We start from the raw sequence: 22283 nt of genomic DNA, 5'->3' as shown, positions 1-22283 counted from the left end.
TTGGAAACTCATGTAAAAGCTTAATTAAAACTTTTTACCTTAAAAAAATCTACATTCTAGTAGATAAATTTGTTAAAACTAAATTGGAAGTTTGGCCTCTAAAGGTGAAAAAGTACTAAATCAACTAGTTTCTTCTGGTTTCCATTAGTCTTATACTTGTCTTTTTTTTTTTTTTAAGATTTTATTTATTCAAGGGCACCTGGGTGGCTCAGTCGTTAACCATCTGCCTTTGGCTCAGGTCATGGTCCCAGGGTCCTGGGATTGAGCCCCGCATTGGGCTCCCTGCTTGGCGGGGGAAGCCTGCTTCTCCCTCTCCCACTCCCCCTGCTTGTGTTCACTCTCTCGCTATCTCTCTCTCTGTCAAATAAATGGATAAGATCTTAAAAAAAAAAAAAAAGATTTATTCATTTGACAGACAGAGAGCACAAGCAGGGGGAGTGGCAGGCAGAGGGAGAAGCAGGCTTCCCACCGAGCAGGGAGCCCGACGTGGGGCTCGATCCCAGGACCCTGGGACCATGGCCTGAGCCGAAGGCAGACGCTTAACTGACCAAGCCACCCAGGTGCCCCTATACTTGTCTTTTTATGAAAATAGCAAGTTCTCCTAGGAAAGGATGGAAACTATTACCAGAGCCTCAAAGAAACATCCCCCACCCCACAAAGCAGATGAAAATCTGTCCATGGAGCTGAAAATCTTTTCCTTTTCCGAGTACAAAATTTCAAAATACACTTTTCTGCTCTTCCTTTTGGGAATATACAAGTGTAAAAGTTTTTTCCTTATCTTTTATTTTGAAATGGTTTGCCTTTTTCCTAGGCAGTATATGAGGTTAGATTATGTAGGTGGGGTTTGTGAGTGCCATTGTGGATGTGTTTCAAGATAATAGAGAAGGGGGAACCATCTTCTGCAACCTTAGGGTTGAATCAGTACCCCTGCCCTCACCCCATTTGCCTTTAAAAAGTTATTCTCACTTTCAGTCTCTCTGGTGGTGATAACTGTTATCAGCAGTCTTTTAACTGGTATTTGGTGCATAAATTGTACTTGAGTCTCTGTTAACTCCTTGGCTCCATTTTCTGTACTTTTTTTTTTTTTTATATGAGTGTAGTTGACACACAAGTTACATTAGCTTCAGGTGTACAACATAGTGATTCAACAAGTTTATATATTATGCTGTGCTGACCACAAGGGTAGCTACCATCTGTCACCATACAAGCTATTACAATATCATTGACTGTATTCCTTATGTTGTGCGTTTTATTCCCATGACTTATTCATTCCATAACCAGCGGCCTGTATCTCCTACTCTCCTTCTCCCATTTTCCCCATCCTCCCACTCTCCTCCGTTATGGCAACCGTCAGTTTGTTCTCTGTGTTTATAGGTCTGATTCTGCTTTTGTTTGTTTGTTTATATTCATTTGGATTTTTTTCAGATTCCACATTGAGTGAAATCATATGGTATTTGTCTTTCTCAGTCTGATTTATTTCATTTAGCATAATATCCTCTAGGGCTATCCATGTTGTCACAAATGGCATGATCTCATCCTTCTTTATGGCTATATAATATTACACACACACACACACACACACACCCACATCGTCCTTATCCATTTGTCTATCGACGGACTCTTAGGCTGCTTCCGTATCTTGGCAATTATTAAATCATGCTACAGTAAACATAGGGGTGCATATATCCTTTCAAATTAGTGTTTTTGTTTTCTTTGGGTAAATATCCAGTGGTAGAATTATTGGATCATACGGTATTTCTGTTTTTAATTTTTGAGGAACCTCCATGCTGTTTTCCACAGTGGCTGTACCAATTCACATTTCCACTGACAGTGCACAAGAGTTCCTTTTTCTCCACTCCTCACCAACACTTGTTGTTTGTTGTGTTCTTGATTTTAGCCATTCTGACAGGTGTAAGGTGATATCTCATTGTGGATTTGATTTGCAGTTCCTTGATGATTAGTGATGGTGAGCATCTTTTCATGTGTCTGTTGGCTATCCATATGTCTTCTTTGGAAAAATTCTATTCAGGTCCTCTGTCTATTTCTGTACTTATTTTTAAAGACCAACATTCACTTACTTGAGACTTTCTAAAAGCAGCCTTTGAAAGAGGCTATAGTAGCAAACAATTAAGACCATATTTAACTGTTCAATAAATTTTTTCTTAATTATTAAGGGCAAAGTGGGAAAAGTTAGGACTGCTTGGAACCTGAAAAATACATATATTAAAAAGGACCAGGCCCTTTTGGCTCCCTGAGCTGCGCCATGGCGGTCGGCAAGAACAAGCGCCTTACGAAAGGTGGCAAAAAGGGAGCCAAGAAGAAAGTGGTTGATCCATTTTCTAAGAAAGATTGGTATGATGTGAAAGCACCAGCTATGTTCAATATAAGAAATATTGGAAAAACATTAGTCACAAGAACTCAAGGAACCAAAATCGCATCTGATGGCCTCAATGGTCGGGTTTTTGAAGTGAGCCTTGCTGATTTGCAGAATGATGAAGTTGCATTTAGAAAATTCAAGCTAATTACTGAGGATGTTCAGGGCAAAACTGCCTGACTAATTTCCATGGCATGGATCTTACCCGTGACAAAATGCGCTCCATGGTCAAAAAATGGCAGACCATGATCAAAGCTCATGTTGATGTCAAGACTATCAGTGGTTATTTTCTTCGTCTATTTTGTGTTGGTTTTACTAAAAAACGCAATAATCAGATTCGGAAGACCTCTTATGCTCAGCACCAACAGGTCCGTCAAATTCGGAAAAAGATGATGGAAATCATGACCTGAGAGGTGCAAACAAATGACTTGAAAGAAGTGGTCAATAAATTGATTCCAGACAGCATCGGAAAAGATATAGAAAAGGCTTGTCAGTCTATTTATCCACTTCATGATGTCTTCGTTAGAAAAGTAAAAATGCTGAAGAAGCCCAAGTTTTAATTGGGAAAGCTCATGGAGCTTCATGGTGAAGGTAGTAGTTCTGGAAAAGCTACTGGGGATGAGACCAGTGCTAAAGTTGAACGAGCTGATGGATATGAGCCACCAGTCCAAGAATCTGTTTAAAAGTCAGACATTTAATGGTGACAAATAAAAAAATCATATTTGTGGAAAAAAAAAAAGGACCAAAGGTTTTAAATCTCAGAAGACTATAAATAGTAATAGTAATAACAATAATGGGGCATCTGTATAGAATTGTTAACACTTGAAGAATCTCAACAGAGGTATATATATGGAATTTTAGTGTACTAATCTTGCTACTTTTCAGTAGGTTTGGCATTTTTTTCAAAACAAAAAGCTACCAGTGTATTTAATTTTACTACACTCACACAAAAAGATTTTTTAAAAGGTTACCAAAAATACTCTCAAATGACCAACAGTCTTTTTCTCGGTTACTGATGAAGAATGACTTTGGTATTAATGTGCCTGTCCCTCATGTTTCTGTTCCTCCTCCCCTCAAGTCCAGCATTAATTGCATTTTCATAAAGACTGCATTCAACAAGGCAGTGAGCTGTGCCGGCGTGTTGTCTTCCCACAAATCGTCCCTACAGCTTTGTTCACGTGCAACTCTCTTGGCCACAGTGAAGTTGTCCAGTTTCTTTCTCTCAACTTTGAAGTGTCTTTTCCATTAAGAGGTCAGATTTGGGTTAATTATCCCAAATGCACAATCTTTTGTAGAATCTTTTTTCCACTTTTCAAAACTGTTGAGTTATGACCCTAATTAACTGTGTGGTTGCAGTTTTGTACTGTGTTAAAGGCTCACAGTATATGAAAAGTGATCCCCAAAAAGAAGAGATATTAGCAATAAGAAATGTCTCTGACACCTGACATAGAGCCTGACATATAATTAGTGCCCCATGTCTATTTATTGAACCAATGATGGATGTGTCAATGGCTAACATTAATTACTTACAACCTATCACGTCCTTGGACTAAGGACTTGCTCTGTATTCTTCATGAATCCTCACAACAGCGTTGTATGAGCTGTGTACTTCAGCATACCTATTGTCAGTGTACCCCAGCTCTCCTGTGTCAGTCCCCCGAGAGAGGTCCCCATCAAGTGGGTCATGATCGACCAGTAACTGCTTTGGATTTTTGCTGCCTGGGCATGTTGCATTATCTGGAGAATACTTTATATATAGTGTACCCCAACACTCATTTAACTAATAAAATAATAGAAGAGATCATAGGTACATAAAATCAAAAATAGATATCCAAACAGTAGTTTCTGTATGACTTTGGAATATGTTGTATAAATTTCTCAATGCAAATTGACTTTTGTTTTCTCCTAACAATTGAGGATCTTTAGAGACATGACTTAGATGCTTTTGTCTTTGGATTCAAGAAGACCCAGAAGTATCCTTTTAGACATTATAAACACATACATACACACACATATTTGAAATTTTGTGTTCTATGTTTTATACACTATTATACGTTTGTATTTTTATATATTTGATGTATGGCATTGACATTTTAGAAATACAATATATTATATTTTGGGAATATGATATATTGTACTTCATCTCATACTGTTTTTCTCCAGTAAGTCATGAGGGAAAAACTTTTGTCTGGTTCACCATTATAATTTTGCATCTAGAAATATGCGTGGCATGTAATGGGCACTTAATAAATGTTGTAATTAAAAAGCAAATGCTTTGGGGGGCGCCCAGGTGGCTCAGTCAGTTAAGCATCTGCCTTTGGCTCGGGTCATAATCCCACGGTCCTGGGATCAGCCCCATGTCAGGCTCCCTGCTCAGCAGGTAGTCTGCTTCTTGCTTTTCCTCTGCCTCTCCCCTTGCTCATGCTCGCTCTCTCAAATAAATAAATTCTTAAAAAAAATAAATAAATGCTTTGTACAGCATGGTGACTATAGTTAACAAAAAAAGTGAATGCTTTTCAATAAGAGGCTTACTGGGCCTAATTTTATTTGTAGGTTAGTGAGTGTTCTTGCTTATTTTTGTTGTTGTTCTTGTTCTAGTTTAATTTAAATAGTCCTACTAATATTTAGTGATTGGAAAACTAGGTCTTAGTTTTGATTTCTCCTTTTTTTTAGGAAGAATCCCCAGCACAAGATAGAATACAGACATAGTGCACTTCCAGGTAAGTAATTTTACTTCAGGAAACAAAATGAAATCTTCAAATGATTCTCTTGTTAAACCTTTCCAGTTATATGAATTTTTTTTATCTCTGCTTCTATGAATTTGCTGATTTTAATGATTTTTCTTAGATTAAAAAGAGTGATAAATTTTATATACCAAATGTTTTCTACCATCATTGCACAACAATATATATTTATCCTTATATCTTTTAGAATTCTCTCATTGGCCAGTATCTGAAAACAAAATCTCAAACTAGCCTAAGTGATGATGAGAACTTACTGACTTCTTTAAGTGAAAAATCCGAAGTGTGGATGGATTTAAACAAATTTACTGCTTTGGCTCATTAGTAATGTCAGTAATGCCACCAATGACCCAATTTCCTTTTATCATTCTGTCTTTAGAGGAGGTCATTATCATCCTAAGACTGGCTCTTCCCTCCACAAAGGGACTATATGAATTACTAGGACCACTGATGAGTTTGTACCACCCCTGGAACTAGGGTAGGGTCTCCTTCTTCAGAACCACAGAGATCCCTGACAGAAACTAAAGTTTTGGGGGAAAGAGAGCAAGGGAGGACAGATACCAGAGAAGCAACCATTAAATGTCCTTCAGTCCTAGGTGCAGGCATCCATTCTACCTTCTCTTTTCCCAGTTCCAAACTCAAATACTTTTTACCTTTAACAAATTTTGGCTTCTTCATATCATTTATATAATGCAGAGGCGAATTTGGCACACAATATTTCTGCCCACAGAATGAGAGAAGAAAATGCATATTCTGTAGGCTATGACCCCATGCACATGTATGTTCATAAACACAGCCCCCTTATAACCAAGTGATAAAAATAAGGAATTTCACCATAAGAGAATTCCATTTGAAATTTCTCATTGAAACACACTTTTCCTGCTTTAACATAACTCATTTTATCTGAGCTAATAGGTTATAGAGGTTATATGTTATGTATTATACTTTTTTTTTTTTCCTGGAGCTGTATCTAATGATGTAGCATTTCTGGTGGTTAAATAAACTTTCTTACCAGTAGTCATGTAATGTATGTTGATTAAAGCATATTTTATTGGCAACGTTTAACACTGTTCCATGATAATGCATTTGACACATCTGTATCTTTATAGAAATAAGAACCATTTTCCTAGGGACGCCTGGGTGGCTCACTCAGTTAAGCGCCTTCAGCTCAGGTCATGGTCTCGGGTCCTGGGATCCAGCCCCGCATTGGGCTCGCTGCTTGGCGGGGAGCCAGCTTCTCCCTCTCCCTCTACTGTTCCCCCTGCTTGTGGTCTCTCACTCTATCAAATAAATAAATAAAATCTTTAAAAAAAAAAAGAACCATTTTCCTAAAAAACTATCAATGTGCATCAGATGGCATAGTTTAATCTGAGTTTTCTTTGAAAAGTCTCTTTGAATTATTATTAGGGACTCTTCTGAAGGAAAAACATATTTTTACAACTGACTTTTTTTTAACAGAAGCTTTTCATTTCATTGGAAAGCTAGTTTATATAAAAGTGTAGATATTTTTAAGCAACATTTAATTTAATTTTTTGAAAAATATTTTATTTATTTATTTGTCAGAGAGAGAGGCAGAGAGAGAGAGCACACACCAGTGGCGGTGGGGGGAGCGGCAGGCAGAGGGAGAAGCAGACTCCCCGCTGAGCAGGGAGCCCGATGCGGGGCTCGATCACAGGACCCTGGGATCATGACCTGAACCAAAAGCAGACGCTTAAGCTACTGAGCCACCCAGGCATCTCAACATTTAATTTTATATTTTTAATCTACTTTTAAGGGTTGTTATGTGGCGATATTGTCACAACACTCTTTCTACTCTAAAACTTATAAATTAAGGTGTCTGGAGTATTTCCAATCTTAAATTAAATGTTGGGATCTCATTATATTTCTTAATTTAGAGATATCTAACACTGAATTCTAATGTCCTTGTTTTTTTCATCTCCCGAATCCTTAAAGTTTAACATCATCCAAGATCTTAATCTCATTTCTATAGATTCATTATACACTTATTGATTCATTATTATGTCTTCCAAGTGAGCAGTTAACAGAGATCCGTGAGACCCAGCTCTGGCTTTATATGCTTGTGGCAAGACAGTCTAAAATCTCTGAGGAAAGGGAAGAAGCACTTTCTGCTGGGGTTTATCAGGGTAGACCACGATGTGGGAATTTAGGCTAAGTTGGTCTTTAAGGTGGTTGGATTTAAATCATCTTTGTTTCTTAGCTCTGTGGTCGGTAGGTAGAAGATATCCCAGACAAAGTGAGTCATGGATCAGTGAAGGACATTGAGGTAGAAAATGGTAAGTGGTGTGTGGAGTTAGCAAGTGGATCAGTTTAACTAACATAGGGAGTGTCTGTAGTTACCGTGGATGATACTAAAAAGATGTATGGAGGCCAGATTATAGAAGCTCTTGGAAATGAGACCAAAGATATGGGTGCGTCGGCATGTAATGGTGAGGTGGTATTTTATCCAAATCAAGTTGGTAACAATAAGCCATCAGAGTTAGAGTGGGGAGAGGTTTCTGATGTCAGGCAGTTGAGTAAAGGGCCAGAGCTAGGGTGGCGACCATGAGAATGGAAAGATAGTCATGGATACAAGTGAGATTTTGAAGGAAAAATCAGATTTGCCAATTAATTGGTTTGGGGCCTGAGATGACAAAGGAAATAATGATGACTCAGAATTATAATACAGTTTATCAGGAGACTAGGGATGACATTTACATATCATAGAGATCAGGAGGAAGAGCCAGGTAATTGTTGTAGTTGTTTTAATTTAAACATGTTGAATTTGAGGTGGGGGTATCCTAACTACACAATGAGACAATAAAATTTAATATGGTACTGGTGTTAAAATAACTGCATCAAACTTTTACTATTTAACTTCTGATTTGTAGCGCTCCTAAAACATTTCTGTCTACAGAGTTCTTCCACACACGTAACAATTTATGTAGTGTTTTTTTTTTTGTAGGTTTGACTGCTGTCATCTATTAAGCTTCTTATATATCTAATTGGTTTAAAATTTCACTAACTTTCCACACTTTTTTTTAGAGTTGCTGTGGTTTTGGCACAAAATACTGAATGCAAGAGTAATCAATGCCAGGAAAATTTTATTTTATACTTTCTTAGCTACCTTACCTGTTGACAACATTAAAAAAAAAATTATCACCAGCATTTTATTATCTGATTATTGGAGTCATTCTGGCTTTTATTATTATGTGATATGCATTACTCTAGGCTATCGGTATCATCCGTGGCTGAAAATTTAGAATGTTCTACTGATCGTTATTTTAATTTCTCTCTAGTTCTGCAATTGTATGCACACATTTGCTTATGTATACTTTTCTTTCAGAAGTAGAACCCAAAAGTTCTAGAAAGCTATTGTGGAAATTAATGGAACTTAAATGAGATTCTATAAACTGCTGCTTAGTGTGGGGAAATTGGAGAGATTTAGGGATACAAAAAAGGCTAGTGCAGTGGGATTTAAAAAGAGGAATAAACGATCAGAATCCACAAGCTGCTTTTCCAAGGCTAAACTGTGAATACCCAACTAGTAGCTTGGTGCATGAGAAAGATGTGTCTTTAGTAGTAAAATGAAGTATTTAAAAAAGTGTTTATTCTTGTAGTATGTAGTAGATTTTCATCTTTAGAATATTGGGCTAAAAGTTTTTTTACTTAATGAGAATTAATATCCTAATTCTCAGATTTACTGGTAAAGAAAGGAAAGTAAAACCTGAAGAATTATGATGTTAAGCTGTAAATCTGCTATGAGGCATCTCTTAGATATCATCTAAGATGACAGATGTTAGATCCTAACACCAGAAATCTATTCAGGAAAATCAGCAATTTGGAACGATCTTTTCTCTCTGTAAAAACCAACATTTCTTCCAACATGCATTTGACACAGTGTACTCTTCACTAGCTCTTCAGACTTACGTTCTTAGGGTAAGAACTGACCGTGAAATTTTAAACGTAAAGAAAAGGTTAAATACAAATTTAGGAATTGTCATTCTGATATGACACATCCCTCTACATGAACAGAAATTAAGAAATGACCACAGCCTAATATCAAATAGTTAATCTCCTGTTGTTTTAAATACGTTAAAAGAGTTTGTTACTTTTCTAAAGGCGGTTGTTTTCCATCATGGAAGTTCAGCATTACCCATCAGTTTTTAAAAATAAGTGACCACCTGTTTCTCCTATGCTGCTTCGTGCAGTAAGGCTGTCATCCCTACATTCCATATGACTTCACTGATTTGGAGAGAAAATGATGATTCCTACTTTGGCCTTAAAATTAGAACTTTGGAGTCAGAAAAGATTTTTGAAGTAATTCAATCAACATCCTTTGACTCAGAGATAAAAACATAAATTCCATTAAGCCATTAAGTTAAGTGACTTGTTCATTGTTTATGGGCGTGTTTATGACCTAGATCTTTGGGCTTCTACTCCCCAGCCTGTCCTCTCTCTTAAACCACAGCTGCTTTTTAGAGACTTTTTGTTGGATGAGGGGGATGGACAACCACATAAAAACAGCAATAACTAGCAGCAAGAAACTTCTAGGTGAAGATAGAGAAAAAAAATTATTTCATCGGAGTTCACCTCGATTTGGAAGAAACAAGCACACTTCTGATTTCTTAGACACACTCAAGAATTATATTTCAGGGGCACCTGGGTGGCTTACTTGGTTAAGCATCAAACTCTTGATTTTGGCTCAGGTCATGATTTCAGGCTTCTCCTCGGCTGTGTGCTGGGCGTTGAGCCTGCTTAAGATTTCTCTCTCTCCCTCCACTTCTCCCCCCCACCTTGCACACACACACTCTCTCTCTCCCTCTTAAAAAAAAATTATGTTTCAAATCAGCTAGTCATTATTTAAGAAAATGTTATATGTAAGCACTTATTTTTTTCAAAAATGCAATTATGCTAGTCTGTGGAAATCTACAAAAAATAACACTATAAAAATTATGTTTTGTTACTTGGTAAAAAAAATTAAACAGTTCCTGCTGTCTCCTGTTACTATTTTTGTACTTTAATAAGCTTTTCACCAACCATGACATTATCTGTACAATACTGGAGTCTTGGCTTGGGATCGTCTGTGATGGGATTCCTCATGTATGTTACCTGGTTCTCTAACCAGCAAGCTTCCTTGTATGAGCTTTCTTTGAAATTTTTATATAGCAAACAGTACTACTAACAAGGTTTATGTGAACTTTATTAGTTTTATCACTTTAAATCCAGCTATTCAGATACCATGCTATATGTTTCAGCTTGCCCAGTTAGAGAATACATGCATGGGCTTTTTTTTTTTTTTTTTTTGCTTTGCTTTCAGTGTTCTTCATATCCTTTTTGCATAAAAACTTAATTGTAGGGGCACCTGGGTGGCGCAGTCAGTTAAATGTCTGCCTTTGGCTCAGGTCGCGATCCCAGGTTCCTGGGATCAAGCCTCACATAGGGCTCCTTGCTCAGCGGGAAGTCTGCTTCTCTCTCTACCCTCTGCCCCTTCCCTTGCTTGTGCATGCTCTCTCTCTCTGTGTCAAATAAAAAAAAAAATTGTATGCTAAAAACAGGCATTTTATTCCTAGGTTAGGTGCTAGCCATATTTAGTTCAGAACCCTGCTTCCTGAGTTTATTCCCATGATTCAGGAAGTCATGTAATAATTCAGATCAACAAGTGTGCTTATTCAAAGCATTTTCCAAGTAAGTCAGGTTTCACTATCTGCATAGCCTAGTTACACTGAAAGGCAGAAACTGTTATTTTTCTAAAAACACCTTTAGCAATTAAAAAAAAAAAAGGTAAGCTTCCATCTAGATGGCATTTACATTGTGGAATATTTAAAGTCACTAATTGAATTTGCTAAAGAGGATCCATTGTAATTGATTCCAGAAAATAATCACGTCAGCATTCAGTACTCTGTTAAGAAGTGTCCACCTGGTGCTGCTAGCACAGAACATAGAGCTGACTTTGCCTTTGTCATGAGCTGGCTGTTCAGGTGCTTTTCCTTAAAGCACGTAATACCTGTTCATGTGAAGTAAAATGGATGAAATTTGACTACTAGCTACATGGAGTTCTGTTACGGATGGTTTTTTTTAGATTCTGAACCTCCTATTTAAAAGAATATGAATGTTTATATAAATGAAGATTTGATAGATACAAACAGTTTTTTGAGGAAATAACATGACCTTATTGCTCAAGAAATTAGCCTGCCCAGTAAGTTGCTAAAGATTTCCAGGGTTCATTGAAGTTTCAAGCCCCTTCAATTAGCAGGACTTAGATAAAAGTCTTTAATGTAATTCATTATATTGACAGGCTAGTGATAAAAAGTGTAGGTTATAATAAGGGTTTCTGTAAAACTAAAGGTGTTCAGCAGTTGCTTTGCAAATTGTTCATTTGTTCATCCAGTCATATATTTAACAAATATATATATTAAGTGTCTTCTATGTGTTAGGCATTGTTGTAGGAGCTGAGGATACAATAGAGGCAAAGCCTCGCCCTCTAGAATTTTACAAAGGTGGGCAGGGTAAACAACTATATGACGTCATATAGTGATAACTGCTAAGAAGAAAAAGTTGTGTAAGAGGACAGAATGGCAAGGTTGTGTGTGGTGGGGGACAGGTGCCATTTCAGATAGGATGGTAAAAGGACTCTGATAATTTGACATTAGAGCAGAGGCTTGAAGGAGAGAGCAAGACAGGTGATTATCTGAGGGAAGAATATGCCAGGCAAGGGGAATGGTGCCTCCAGAAGTGCTGGAGATGATCCTGCTTGTCCTATTCAAGGAACAGTAGAAAAAGGGTATGAAACAAAGAGAATAAGGAGGGAGTGGCAGATGGGATCAGAAAAGCTAGCAGTGAGCTAGTTGTATAGGGTCTTAGAGGCCAGGACGTACAAGTCAGGACTTCAGAGTGAGATAGAAAGCTATTGGACGGGCGCCTGGGTGGCTCAGTTGGTTAAGCAACTGCCTTCGGCTCAGGTCATGATTCTAGAGTCCCGGGATCGAACCCCACTCAGGGTTCCTTGTGCAGCGGGGAATCTGCTTCTCCCTCTTGTGCTCTCTCTCTCTCAAATAAATAAATAAATAATCTTAAAAAAAAAGAAAGAAAGCTATTGGAGGTTTTCTGGCTTCTCTGTGGAGAATAGATAAGAATGGAAGCAAGAAACCAGTTGGGTGAACATTGGAATTGACTGAAAAAAGAAGATGATGGTATGGGGACCAGAGAATGGAGTAGATGTAGTGAAAAGTGGCAGATAATTTTTGATGGCAGAGCCAATAGGATCTCTTGACATATTGGATATCGGGTTTTCAGTGGAGGATATTCAAGGATGACGCCAAGATTTCTTGGAAGGTTGGAGAAGTCATATACTCAAGACTGGTAAGAGAATGACTAGATTTGAGTGAAGCACCCCAAGAGTTGTGTTCTGGGGATTTGATGTTTCAAGATGCCTGTTCATTATGCAAGTAGAGAGAATCCATTGGCAGTGAGATAAAGGAGTCTGGAATTCAGGTGGTGGTCAGGGCTTAGGATATACATTTGGGAACTTAGGATGTAAGACTGGAGTGTGTTCGAGAAGAGATCCCAGGCAGAAACTTGAATGCGCCAAAATTTAGAGATTGGGAAGATCTGAGGAAGAGCCAGCAAAGGAGCCTGAGAAGGAACAGCCAAATAAAGCAGGAGGAGAACCTGAAGGTATTTCAGCTTTATATATGTCTTTCTTTTTCAAGATTTTATTTATTTATTTGACAGAGAGAGACACAGTGAGAGAGGGGACACAAGCAGGGGGAGTGGGAGAGGGAGAAGCAGGCCTCCCGCTGAGCAGGGAACCCGACGCAGGACCCTGGGATCATAACCTGAGCCGAAGGCAGACGCTTAACAACTGAGCCACCTAGGCACCCCTATATATGTTTTTCTTGTAAATCTGCTAGGTTAATTTCTGAATCTGAGAGGAGACGCGTTACTGAGATGTCACTAGTTATATATATGAGATACTTCCAAAGCCGAATGGCCAAGAACAGAGATGTTGACGGTCTTTCCTCCTCCCTCCTTCGCCATCTGCAAAACTACCCTCGAAATGTTTTTTAAATGTTTCCCATCATAAAAGTTTTATGGGAAATTGAGATTAGCTAGACATAAAACATGCCCTCGGGATGCTTATGGGAGATAAGAAATGTTTACAAATAAATACAATGCTAGATTTCCCTTAAGGCACTGGTGTGCTTCTTATGCTAATGAGAACTGTGCAAATCATTATGTAGCCTTTTTAGCCAAGGCTGCAGAGAAACTCAGGGAGAAACCTGATGCTCAGTTTCTAATAATTATGTTAAAAATGAAGGTTGACATGTTTACATTCTGGTTTTTATGTTTTTACTTTCTACTTTTATTTGTATTTTTTATGACCTCATTATTACTCAGGGAGAAACCTGATGCTCAGTTTCTAATAATTATGTTAAAAAATGAAGGTTGACATGTTTACATTCTGGTTTTTATGTTCTTAGTTTCTACTTTTATTTGTATTTTTTTATGACCTCATTATTACAAGCTGTCTCAAATCCTCTCTGGAAATGAATGGTGATATTAAGAAAAATGTAAATGTCTGGGCTGTGAGAGTTAAGAGGACAGATAAATTACTTTTTTTGTTGTTGTCATCCTCATTTCTTCCTCCTCAAATTTCTTGAGTTTCATTTAAGTTACATCTATCTATTGCATGTGAACATTTTAGAAAGAAGTTAAGTAAAGCATATACAGAAGTACAAACAGTAATTTTTTAACCCACACATGTGGTGTTGAGCATAGGGATTGTCCCCTGCCATTCAGAGATTTCCAGATAGAATCTTCCTACTTGTTTCTTAAATGTTCCACATCATCCTAGAGTCTCTCGCTGCTTATTTTAAAACATGCCTGTTGCTTGCAATGGAAAGTAAATGAAACAGAGTGGGATGAGGGAAGAAGTGGATTTGGAGACCGAAGAATTCTAGTATTATAATTCTAGTTTTATAATATTACTTAGAAATCCATAAATTTTATACTATTATTTAGAAATCTATGAATTCTAACGGCTGTTACCATAGCAATCCTGATATTTTCAGTAATCACAGTCCCTGAAATATGAACTGTAAGATCTATAAAACCAAATGTTCCAAAGTGTATAGACTCATATTTTCTCATTTGATCACAAACATGGTGTGTTAATTGGATCATGCCAATTCTCCTGTGATCACAGACTGTCCCCAGATTTCAGTGCCTCACAGCAATAAATAGGTGTATTTCTCCCTCATGTTTCGGCTGCACATTAGCTGTGGCCTTGCCCGATGTGGGTTCTCATCCTGGAACCCAGGCTGAAGGATCACCCCCGAGCTGGGAGGGGACATGAGGGAGATGGTGGCAGAGGGAAAAGGACAGCAGCGGAACCACAGAAAGGCACTTAAGGGTTCCCCTTGGAAGTTGCACAGACTGTTTCCACCCACTTTTCCTTGACCAAGTGTGATGTCAGTGGGGTTGGTTGAATTAATCATGTCACAGGGAGGGACAGTAAGTACCTGGGACAAAACTATATTCTACCACCCCGAGGGTAGGGTAGCGTGAATATGATTATGATATTATTAAGGAACCAGTATTAGGATTCTCACAGGACATTTTAGTTTTGGGAGCCTCATGGTAGGAAAGGTTAGAATTTTAACAAAGAGTAATTTTAGTGCCCTTTCTAGAAATTTGTGGTGGTTAGTGATGTCTTAAGTAAAATTAATTCTTCCTGTCAGAGAAAGACATTTTATAGTTCGATATCTCTACTCCCGTGTTTGAGTGGCGATTGATATGTTGGGTGCCAAATTCTTTTTTTTTTTTCAGTGAGAAGCGTATCAGATGAAGACAGTGATAATGTTGGGCAACCCAATGAGTACGACCTCAATGACAGCTTTCTAGATGATGAGGAAGAAGAATATGAGCCGACAGATGAAGATTCTGACTGGGAACCAGGACAGGAAGACCAAGAGAAGGAAGATGTGGAAGAGCTTTTGAAAGAAGCAAAAAAGTTTATGAAAAGGAAAAAGTAACTTTTTTCTGCGATAATATATGGCTCACAGTTATTCTTTATGGAAAAAATTCAGGTACTGAGGAGGCACTTAAGTGATAATTGTTTTCCTTCTTTTGATAGTTATGACTTTGCTATAGACTCTGTGCAGATGAAACATTGATATATCAACCTTCGATGCAGTGGATGGAATTTGTTTTGTTGCCTTGCTTTTTCTATCCTATTTAAAGCATCTGGAAATAGGAAGCAGACAGAGTTAAAGAGAAATAATTGATATTTTTCATGTACTTTGTGTGTTGGTAATAAAAAGTAAAAGCCATGGGTCGCACAAAACTTTGGCCTTGTTTCTTTTTTCCAAAGATTCTATCTTTATAGAATACTAGGCAAGCAGAACCAGGCAAATTACACCATGTGTGGGAGAGCATGCATCTTTTATTGCTGTTGAAGTAATTCTTCAAGCAGAACCAGGCTTTAGAAAGTGACAGCCATCATATAATGGCTATTATTTTTCTAGTACCCTGGGTATGAGCTTTACAATTTCATTTACTACTTTTGTTCTTTGAAACTTGGGGAAATGAGTATCAAATGGATACTGAAAATATATTCAACTAGACCGTAGAAATGTCCACCCTGCAGGCGTTGTTATTTTGTGCCCCACATCTGTAATTTACTCTGTGTCTGAATTTAAAAGTAGAAAAAGTCAAAGGATTTGACAGTTTCTTTTTCAAACTAAAGTCCTGCATGGTTATTTTAACTTTCAGTGTTCCTTCTTTACATGAAAAGATCTAGAAATGATTTTTGACCATCGTTTTCTCAGATGACATTAGGTTCTTTTGTCCTCAGATGAAGGCAGCAAGCTGTCTGCTAGTATTCAAGATTTCAGGAAGAAACCCTTTATTCTCCAGTTTTATGAAGTATATCTCTGTTCTCAAACTACTGTAGGCCTTGTAATACTCTTCATTTTAGGTGACTTAGAATTTTTGAAATCCAGTTTAGAATCTTTAATAGCAGTTGGGTATGGGAACACCACAATAGGTACAATGTTGAAATCATAAATCACTAAACCAAAAGTGTCCTAATATTCATCTAACACTAATATTTTCTATTCTAAGAGAACCTAGGAATTTATATTTTAAAAGAGCAAGACAGCTTATAATTGTTTTCTTAGTGTTTTTGAATGTCTTTCAAAGTTAATTATGTAATATTAAAATTAACTTAAACTGGCCAGGACAAGATAAATATTTCTTTAGACTGTTATTACCTATTATTCTGACTTTGCCTCTGTTATTTAGGAACTGATTTGCCCCTTGTAATGTCCCTTTAGTCTTGGGGGCTTGACAGACCTATGAAAAAAATCTTTGAACTTATTTTCATCCCTGCACTGACTTAATCCTTAAAGGGTTGTTTTTTTTTTAAGATTTTATTTATTTGTTTGACAGAGAGAGAGACACAGTGAGAGAGGGAACACAAGCAGGGGGAGTGGGAGAGGGAGAAGCAGGCTTCCCGTTGAGCAGGGAGTCCGATGTGGGGCTCGATCCCAGGACTCTGGGACCATGACCTGAGCCGAAGGCAGCCGCTTAATGACTGAGCTACCAGGCGCCCCTTAAAGGGTTTTTTAATCCACTCATAGATATATCCCAAAACAATTGAAAATGTGTTCACACAAAAACTTGTACATAGTGTCGTAGAGGCATTATTTATAATAGTCCAAAAGTAGGGGCGCCTGGGTAGCTCAGTTGGTTAGGTGTCTGACTCTTGATCTCAGCTCACGTCTTGATCTCAGGGTTGTGAGTTCGAGCCCTGTGTTGGGCTCCACACTGGGCCTGGAGCCTACTTAAAAAATAAATAAACAAATATAAATAAAATTGGTATAATAGTCAAAAAGTGGAAACATCTAAATGCCTATCGGTTGATGAATGGATAAACAAAATGTGGCATATCTCTACAATGGAATATTTTTGGCAATGAAAAAGAAGGATTGATACATGCTATAACGTGGATAAACCTTGAAAAGGTGCTAAGTGAAAGAAGCCAGCCGCAAAAGGCCACATATTATATGAACTAATTTATATGAGATATCCAAAATAGGCAAATCCATAGAGAGTAGATTAGTGGTTGCCAGGGGCTGGAGGTGGCAGGGACAGGGGTTGACTGCTAATGGGTACAGGGTCTCTTTAGGATTGTTAAAAATGTTCTAGAATTAGTGGCGATGGTTGCACAACTCTGTAAATATACTAAAATCCACTGACTTGTACACTTTCAAAGTGTGGATTTTATGGTATGGGGATTATGTGTTTTAATAAAGCTGCTATAAAAAGAGAATGCAAAAGGTGACACTAGTCTTTCAGAAAGAAAAAAGCATTTATCAGAATATGTTCTTCTTGGCAATAAGGTGATAGCTCATGGTAACTTTTTTTTAGAGTGGGGAGGAGGCCGAGGGAGAGGAGGGAGAGAATCTCAAGCAGGCTCCACGCCCAGTGTGGAGCCTAATGTCAGGCTCGTTCTCACAACCCTGAGATCATGACCTGAGCTGAAATCAATAGTCAGATGCTCAACTGACTGAGCCACCCAGGCACCCCTCATGGTAGCTGTTTTTAAGGATAGTCTGATGTGGCTTCCATAATCATCCCAAAGACACTTTTCAGTATAATATATAAATATATGACTTAATTGACTAGAGTGTAGTGAGCATTTGCCACTTGGAATTGGACCATATTTAAATCTGAGACTTAGAAAAGAGAGGGAAAACTGATGACATTAGCTTGTCAGTGGGTACAAGAACAATGTTAACAAAAACTTGATTCTTTAAATAATTGCCATCCTAAGCAGTGTATAGGAGCCAACTCTCCCTATCATGGGTGTTCACAGAATTTAAACTATATCTCAGCCAAAAATTGTACATAGACATTTCTTACCAATGTGCTTAAATCTGAAAGCAAATGTTTTTTGTTGACTTCTTGTTGGAGTCGGGGGGCTGGTTCTGGGACCTTGGGAAGCTGAGACATGAAGATTTTTCAGTGACACCCAGACCCTGCTTCTGTTTTTGCCCCAGGTTGAGGATGGCCTTGTCAGTACTGTTGGTTTCTAGAACTGGAAGATCCCTAGTGGTTGTAAACATTCATTTCATGTAATTGAAAGCAAATGGATTGTGAGCATAATTTTCCAAGAATGGTGACATAAAGCTGGGAATAAATAGACAGTGACTTCCTTCCAATTAATGTGTGCAGAGTTCAGTGTCACCAGCACACCCCATGGTGGGAGAAACCACACACGGATATGCTGCATCCAACCCTGCTCTGTTGAGACCACCTTGTTCCTGTTAAGTTCTGTCTCTTGAGTAGGGATCTATAATGGGGGGTGTGTGTGTCTGTTGTCTATGTATGTATTTTCCTCCTGCCGATCTGTAAACCATACTTACAAAGCTCCTCTATAATAGATACTGAAAGAAAAGGGATAAAGATGAATTACTGCTGACATTATGACTGGCTATCCTAATACAATGTACATAAACTTTATTATCATAAGCAACCACAGTTGTGCTCTGTTGTGCCCAAGACCCTGTCTAGCACAGAACAGCATAGAATCCCTGTTTCCATGTGCTTACAATCTATTCGGGAAGTTGGATATTTATTCATTTAGTAACAATGGCTACTGCATACTATGGGGGTTACAAGGGAGAAAAAGACATGGGGTCCACAGTCACAGAGCTTACAAAGGCAATGAGGCAGTGAGCCAAATAACAATGGATAAAATGGGACTAGTCAGAGAAGGGAATGCTGGAATATAATCTAAATATCCTGTCTTGCTGTATATTGAAATACAGTCTCAATCTTGAGGAAAAGCCTTTGTATGATGGAGTTGCAAGCTGAATTCGTAGATTTTTTCATAGAACACAATTTTTACTTGAAAGAATGATTAGAATAGCAGATATGTTATGGTTATTCAAATTTGAGTATTTGGCAGATGTTTCCTCAAAAAAGTACAAAGCGAGCCTGTTTTTCAAGGAAAACAACAGTATTTGTTGTAATTGTAAAACTTGAGCTTTCAAGCAAAAATTAGAATTTTGGAAAATCTGTATTTGTCACTGTGAGCTTGATAGCTTCCCAAAGCTTTCAAAACTCTTATGGTAATATAATACAATGAAGTGTGTCAACATTTGGAAGAGCTGCAGAAGTGAGCAAGCCAATATTTTCCAAATGACCAGTGTATGTTACAAAATCAGGGATGGGTAAAATCCATTCAAAGCAAAAGGTAGACCAATGGAATTCAATGTAACAGAGCCTGTCTGTATGGTTCATTAATTTAGTTTCAGACTACGTATTGTAAATAACCTTTCAGAAGCTACCATTTTTCTAACTTTGGTGACATATCAAAAATAATATCCATAATTATCTGAAAAGCCTATTAAAATACTCCTTCCTTTCCCAAGTACATATCTGTGTAAGGTCTACTTTTCTTTCTTTTTTTTTTTTTTTTTAAGATTTTATTTATTTATTTAACAGAGAGAGAGAGAGCAGGAACACACAGCAGGGGGAGTGGGAGAGGGAGAAGCAGGCTTCCCGAGGAGCAGGGAGCCCGATGCAGGGCTCGATCCCAGGACTCTGGGATCATGACCTGAGCTGAAGGTAGACGCTTAATGACTGAGCCACCCAGGCACCCAGGCCTACTTTTCTCTATATACTTTAAGCAAAACAACGTATGAGAGTAGATCCATGAATCCGGCTATCTTCTATTAAGCGAGGCATTAGAAAGATTTATAAGAAAATAGAACAATGCCACTAATCTCACTAAGTTAAAAAAAAAAACTAGTTCTTTTTCATAAAATACATTTTTTATTTTTATTTTATTTTTTTCATTTTTTAAAAAATTTTTTATTGTTATGTTAATCACCATACATTACATCATTAGTTTTTGATGTAGTGTTCCATGATTCATTGTTTGTTCATAACACCCAGTGCTCCACGCAGAACGTGCCCTCTTTAATACCCATCACCAGGCTAACCCATCCCCCCGCCCCCCTCCCCTCTAGAACCCTCAGTTTGTTTTTCAGAGTCCATCGTCTCTCATGGTTCGTCTCCCCCTCCGATTTCCCCCCTTCATTCTTCCCCTCTTGCTATCTTCTTTTTTTTTTCTTAACATATATTGCATTATTTGTTTCAGAAGTACAGATCTGTGATTCAACAGTCTTGCACAATTCACAGCGCTCACCATAGCACATGCCCTCCCCAATGTCTATCACCCAGCCGCCCCATCCCTCCCACCCCCCACCACTCCAGCAACCCTCAGTTTGTTTCCTGAGATTAAGAATTCCTCATATCAGTGAGGTCATAGCACACACAAAGATAGACTCCAAATGGTTAAAAGACCTAGATGTGAGACAGGAGTCCATCAAAATCCTAAAGGAGAACACAGGCAGCGACCTCTTCGACCTCAGCCGCAGCAACTTCTTCCTAGAAACGTCGCTGAAGGCAAGGGAGCAAGGGCAAAAATGAACTATTGGGACTTCATCAAGATAACAAGCTTTTGCACAGCAAAAGAAACAGTCCACAAAACCAAAAGACAACCGACAGGATGGGAGAAGATATTTGCAAATGACATTTTATTTTTTTTTAAAGATTTCTTTATTATTTATTTGAGAACGAGCACGAGTGGGAGAGTCAGAGGGAGAGGGAGAGAGAATCTCAAGCCGACTCCTTGCTGAGCCCAGAGCCCAACACAGGGCTCGATCTCACAACCCTGAGATCACGACCTGAGCCAAAACCAAGAGTGGGACAGTAAACCGACTGTGCCACCCCAGTGCCCTGGTTTGTTATTTTTAAATGAGTTAATAAATATTTTAAATTTCTCAGTTAAAATTTCCAAAATGATATCTCACTATAGATATGACCCTCATAAACAAAAGCTCTTTGGGGTCGTTAATAATCTTTATGAGTAAAAGGAATCCTAAGGCTCAAAATTTTGAGAACCACTCCATTATATCAGTGTACCATTCAGCTAGGTTAAGTTATGGTGGGATAACCCTAAAATCTCAGTGATTTAACAAAAAGAAAGTTTTCTTATGCCAAGATTTTTTTGTGTTAGGTGACTCTCCGGGGCACTAACATGTGACAACTTGACATCCCAGGCTTTCAGAGGCTTCATCATCTTATAGTTGCGCCATCTGGAACGTGGGAACTTCTTAACCAGGACTGCCAGGGGAATAGAGAAAGTGGGGGGTGAGGCCCTGCGAATCCAATGCTGCAGGCTGAAAGTGAACTCATCACTGCTGCTCACAGGCTGTTGGCCACAAGCAGTCACATGGCCCTGCCCACTGAAAGGGGTGCCCAGAAGAGATGAGAACCAGATAGTGTGAACACTAGGCATGTCCACCACAATCACCAAAGGAGTGAGTAATACCAGGGAAAAGAGTTGGGGACAAGATCTCGAGTGTCACTATTTAAGGGATGGAAAGATAAGATTCATTGAAGGAGTTAGAGGGAGAAAAGGAATGTAAGGAACTTGCCTTCTAACTCACAGTCTGCATCTGCTCACCTCTTCCCTGAACATTCCCATGACCTGGCCCTTCATGATGGGCTCCTGCCTACCTCTACTAAAGGGAGAGGTCTCGGGGCGCCTGGGTGGCTCAGTCGGTTAAGCGTCTGCCTTTGCCTCAGGGTCCTGGGATCGAGCCCAGCATCGGGCTCCCTGCTCAGCAGAGAGCCTCCTTCTCTCTCTCCCTCTGCCTGCTGCTCTGCCTACTTGTGCGCTCTATCTCTCTGTCAAATAAATAAATAAAATCTTTAAAAAAATTAAAAATAAAGGGAGAGGTCTCTTACCCCTCCTGGTCTTCTGCCCTTCCTCCCCATCTTGCTCATTCTAACTTCAACACTCTGGTTTTCTTGATGTTTCTGGAACTCCCCAAGATCCCGCCTGCCCTGTGGTCTTTCTACTTGTTACCTGTGTTGGGAATACTCTTCCCCTAGATCTTCACAAGGCCACTGCCATTCACTCATGGTCTCTACTCAAATATCACTCTGCAGGGAGCCTTCTCTGACTACTGATCTAAAATAGCCACCACCTCACGCCCACACGCCACCATTCTCTCTTTTCCCTGCTTTATTTTCATAGCCCTTTTTATACTGCTTTGTAGTCCCAGTTTTGTTTACTTGCTGCCATC

The 22283-nt window shown here is 38.6% G+C and overlaps 1 protein-coding gene and 1 pseudogene across 2 annotated transcripts in view; both read left to right on the top strand.

Annotated features, from left to right (window-relative positions):
• The window catches only part of APLF (aprataxin and PNKP like factor), an 88107-nt gene extending 72647 nt beyond the window's left edge, over nt 1-15460 (top strand). For both annotated transcript variants that reach the window (XM_027623754.1, XM_027623753.1), the window contains 2 exons: nt 5048-5094; nt 14944-15460. In XM_027623754.1, the coding sequence (XP_027479555.1) occupies nt 5048-5094; nt 14944-15149 (253 nt within the window). In that variant the 3' untranslated portion in view covers nt 15150-15460. The remainder of the gene's footprint in view (nt 1-5047; nt 5095-14943) is intronic.
• On the top strand, nt 2256-3101 carry LOC113938337 (annotated as a pseudogene).
• Nucleotides 15461-22283: the final 6823 nt, after the last annotated feature.

The sequence above is a fragment of the Zalophus californianus genome, chromosome 8 (genome assembly GCF_009762305.2).
Source record: "Zalophus californianus isolate mZalCal1 chromosome 8, mZalCal1.pri.v2, whole genome shotgun sequence".
Classification (NCBI taxonomy): Eukaryota; Metazoa; Chordata; class Mammalia; order Carnivora; family Otariidae; genus Zalophus; species Zalophus californianus.
The sequence above is the reverse complement of the archived record's forward strand: the minus strand, read 5'-3'. Positions and strand labels throughout refer to the sequence as shown.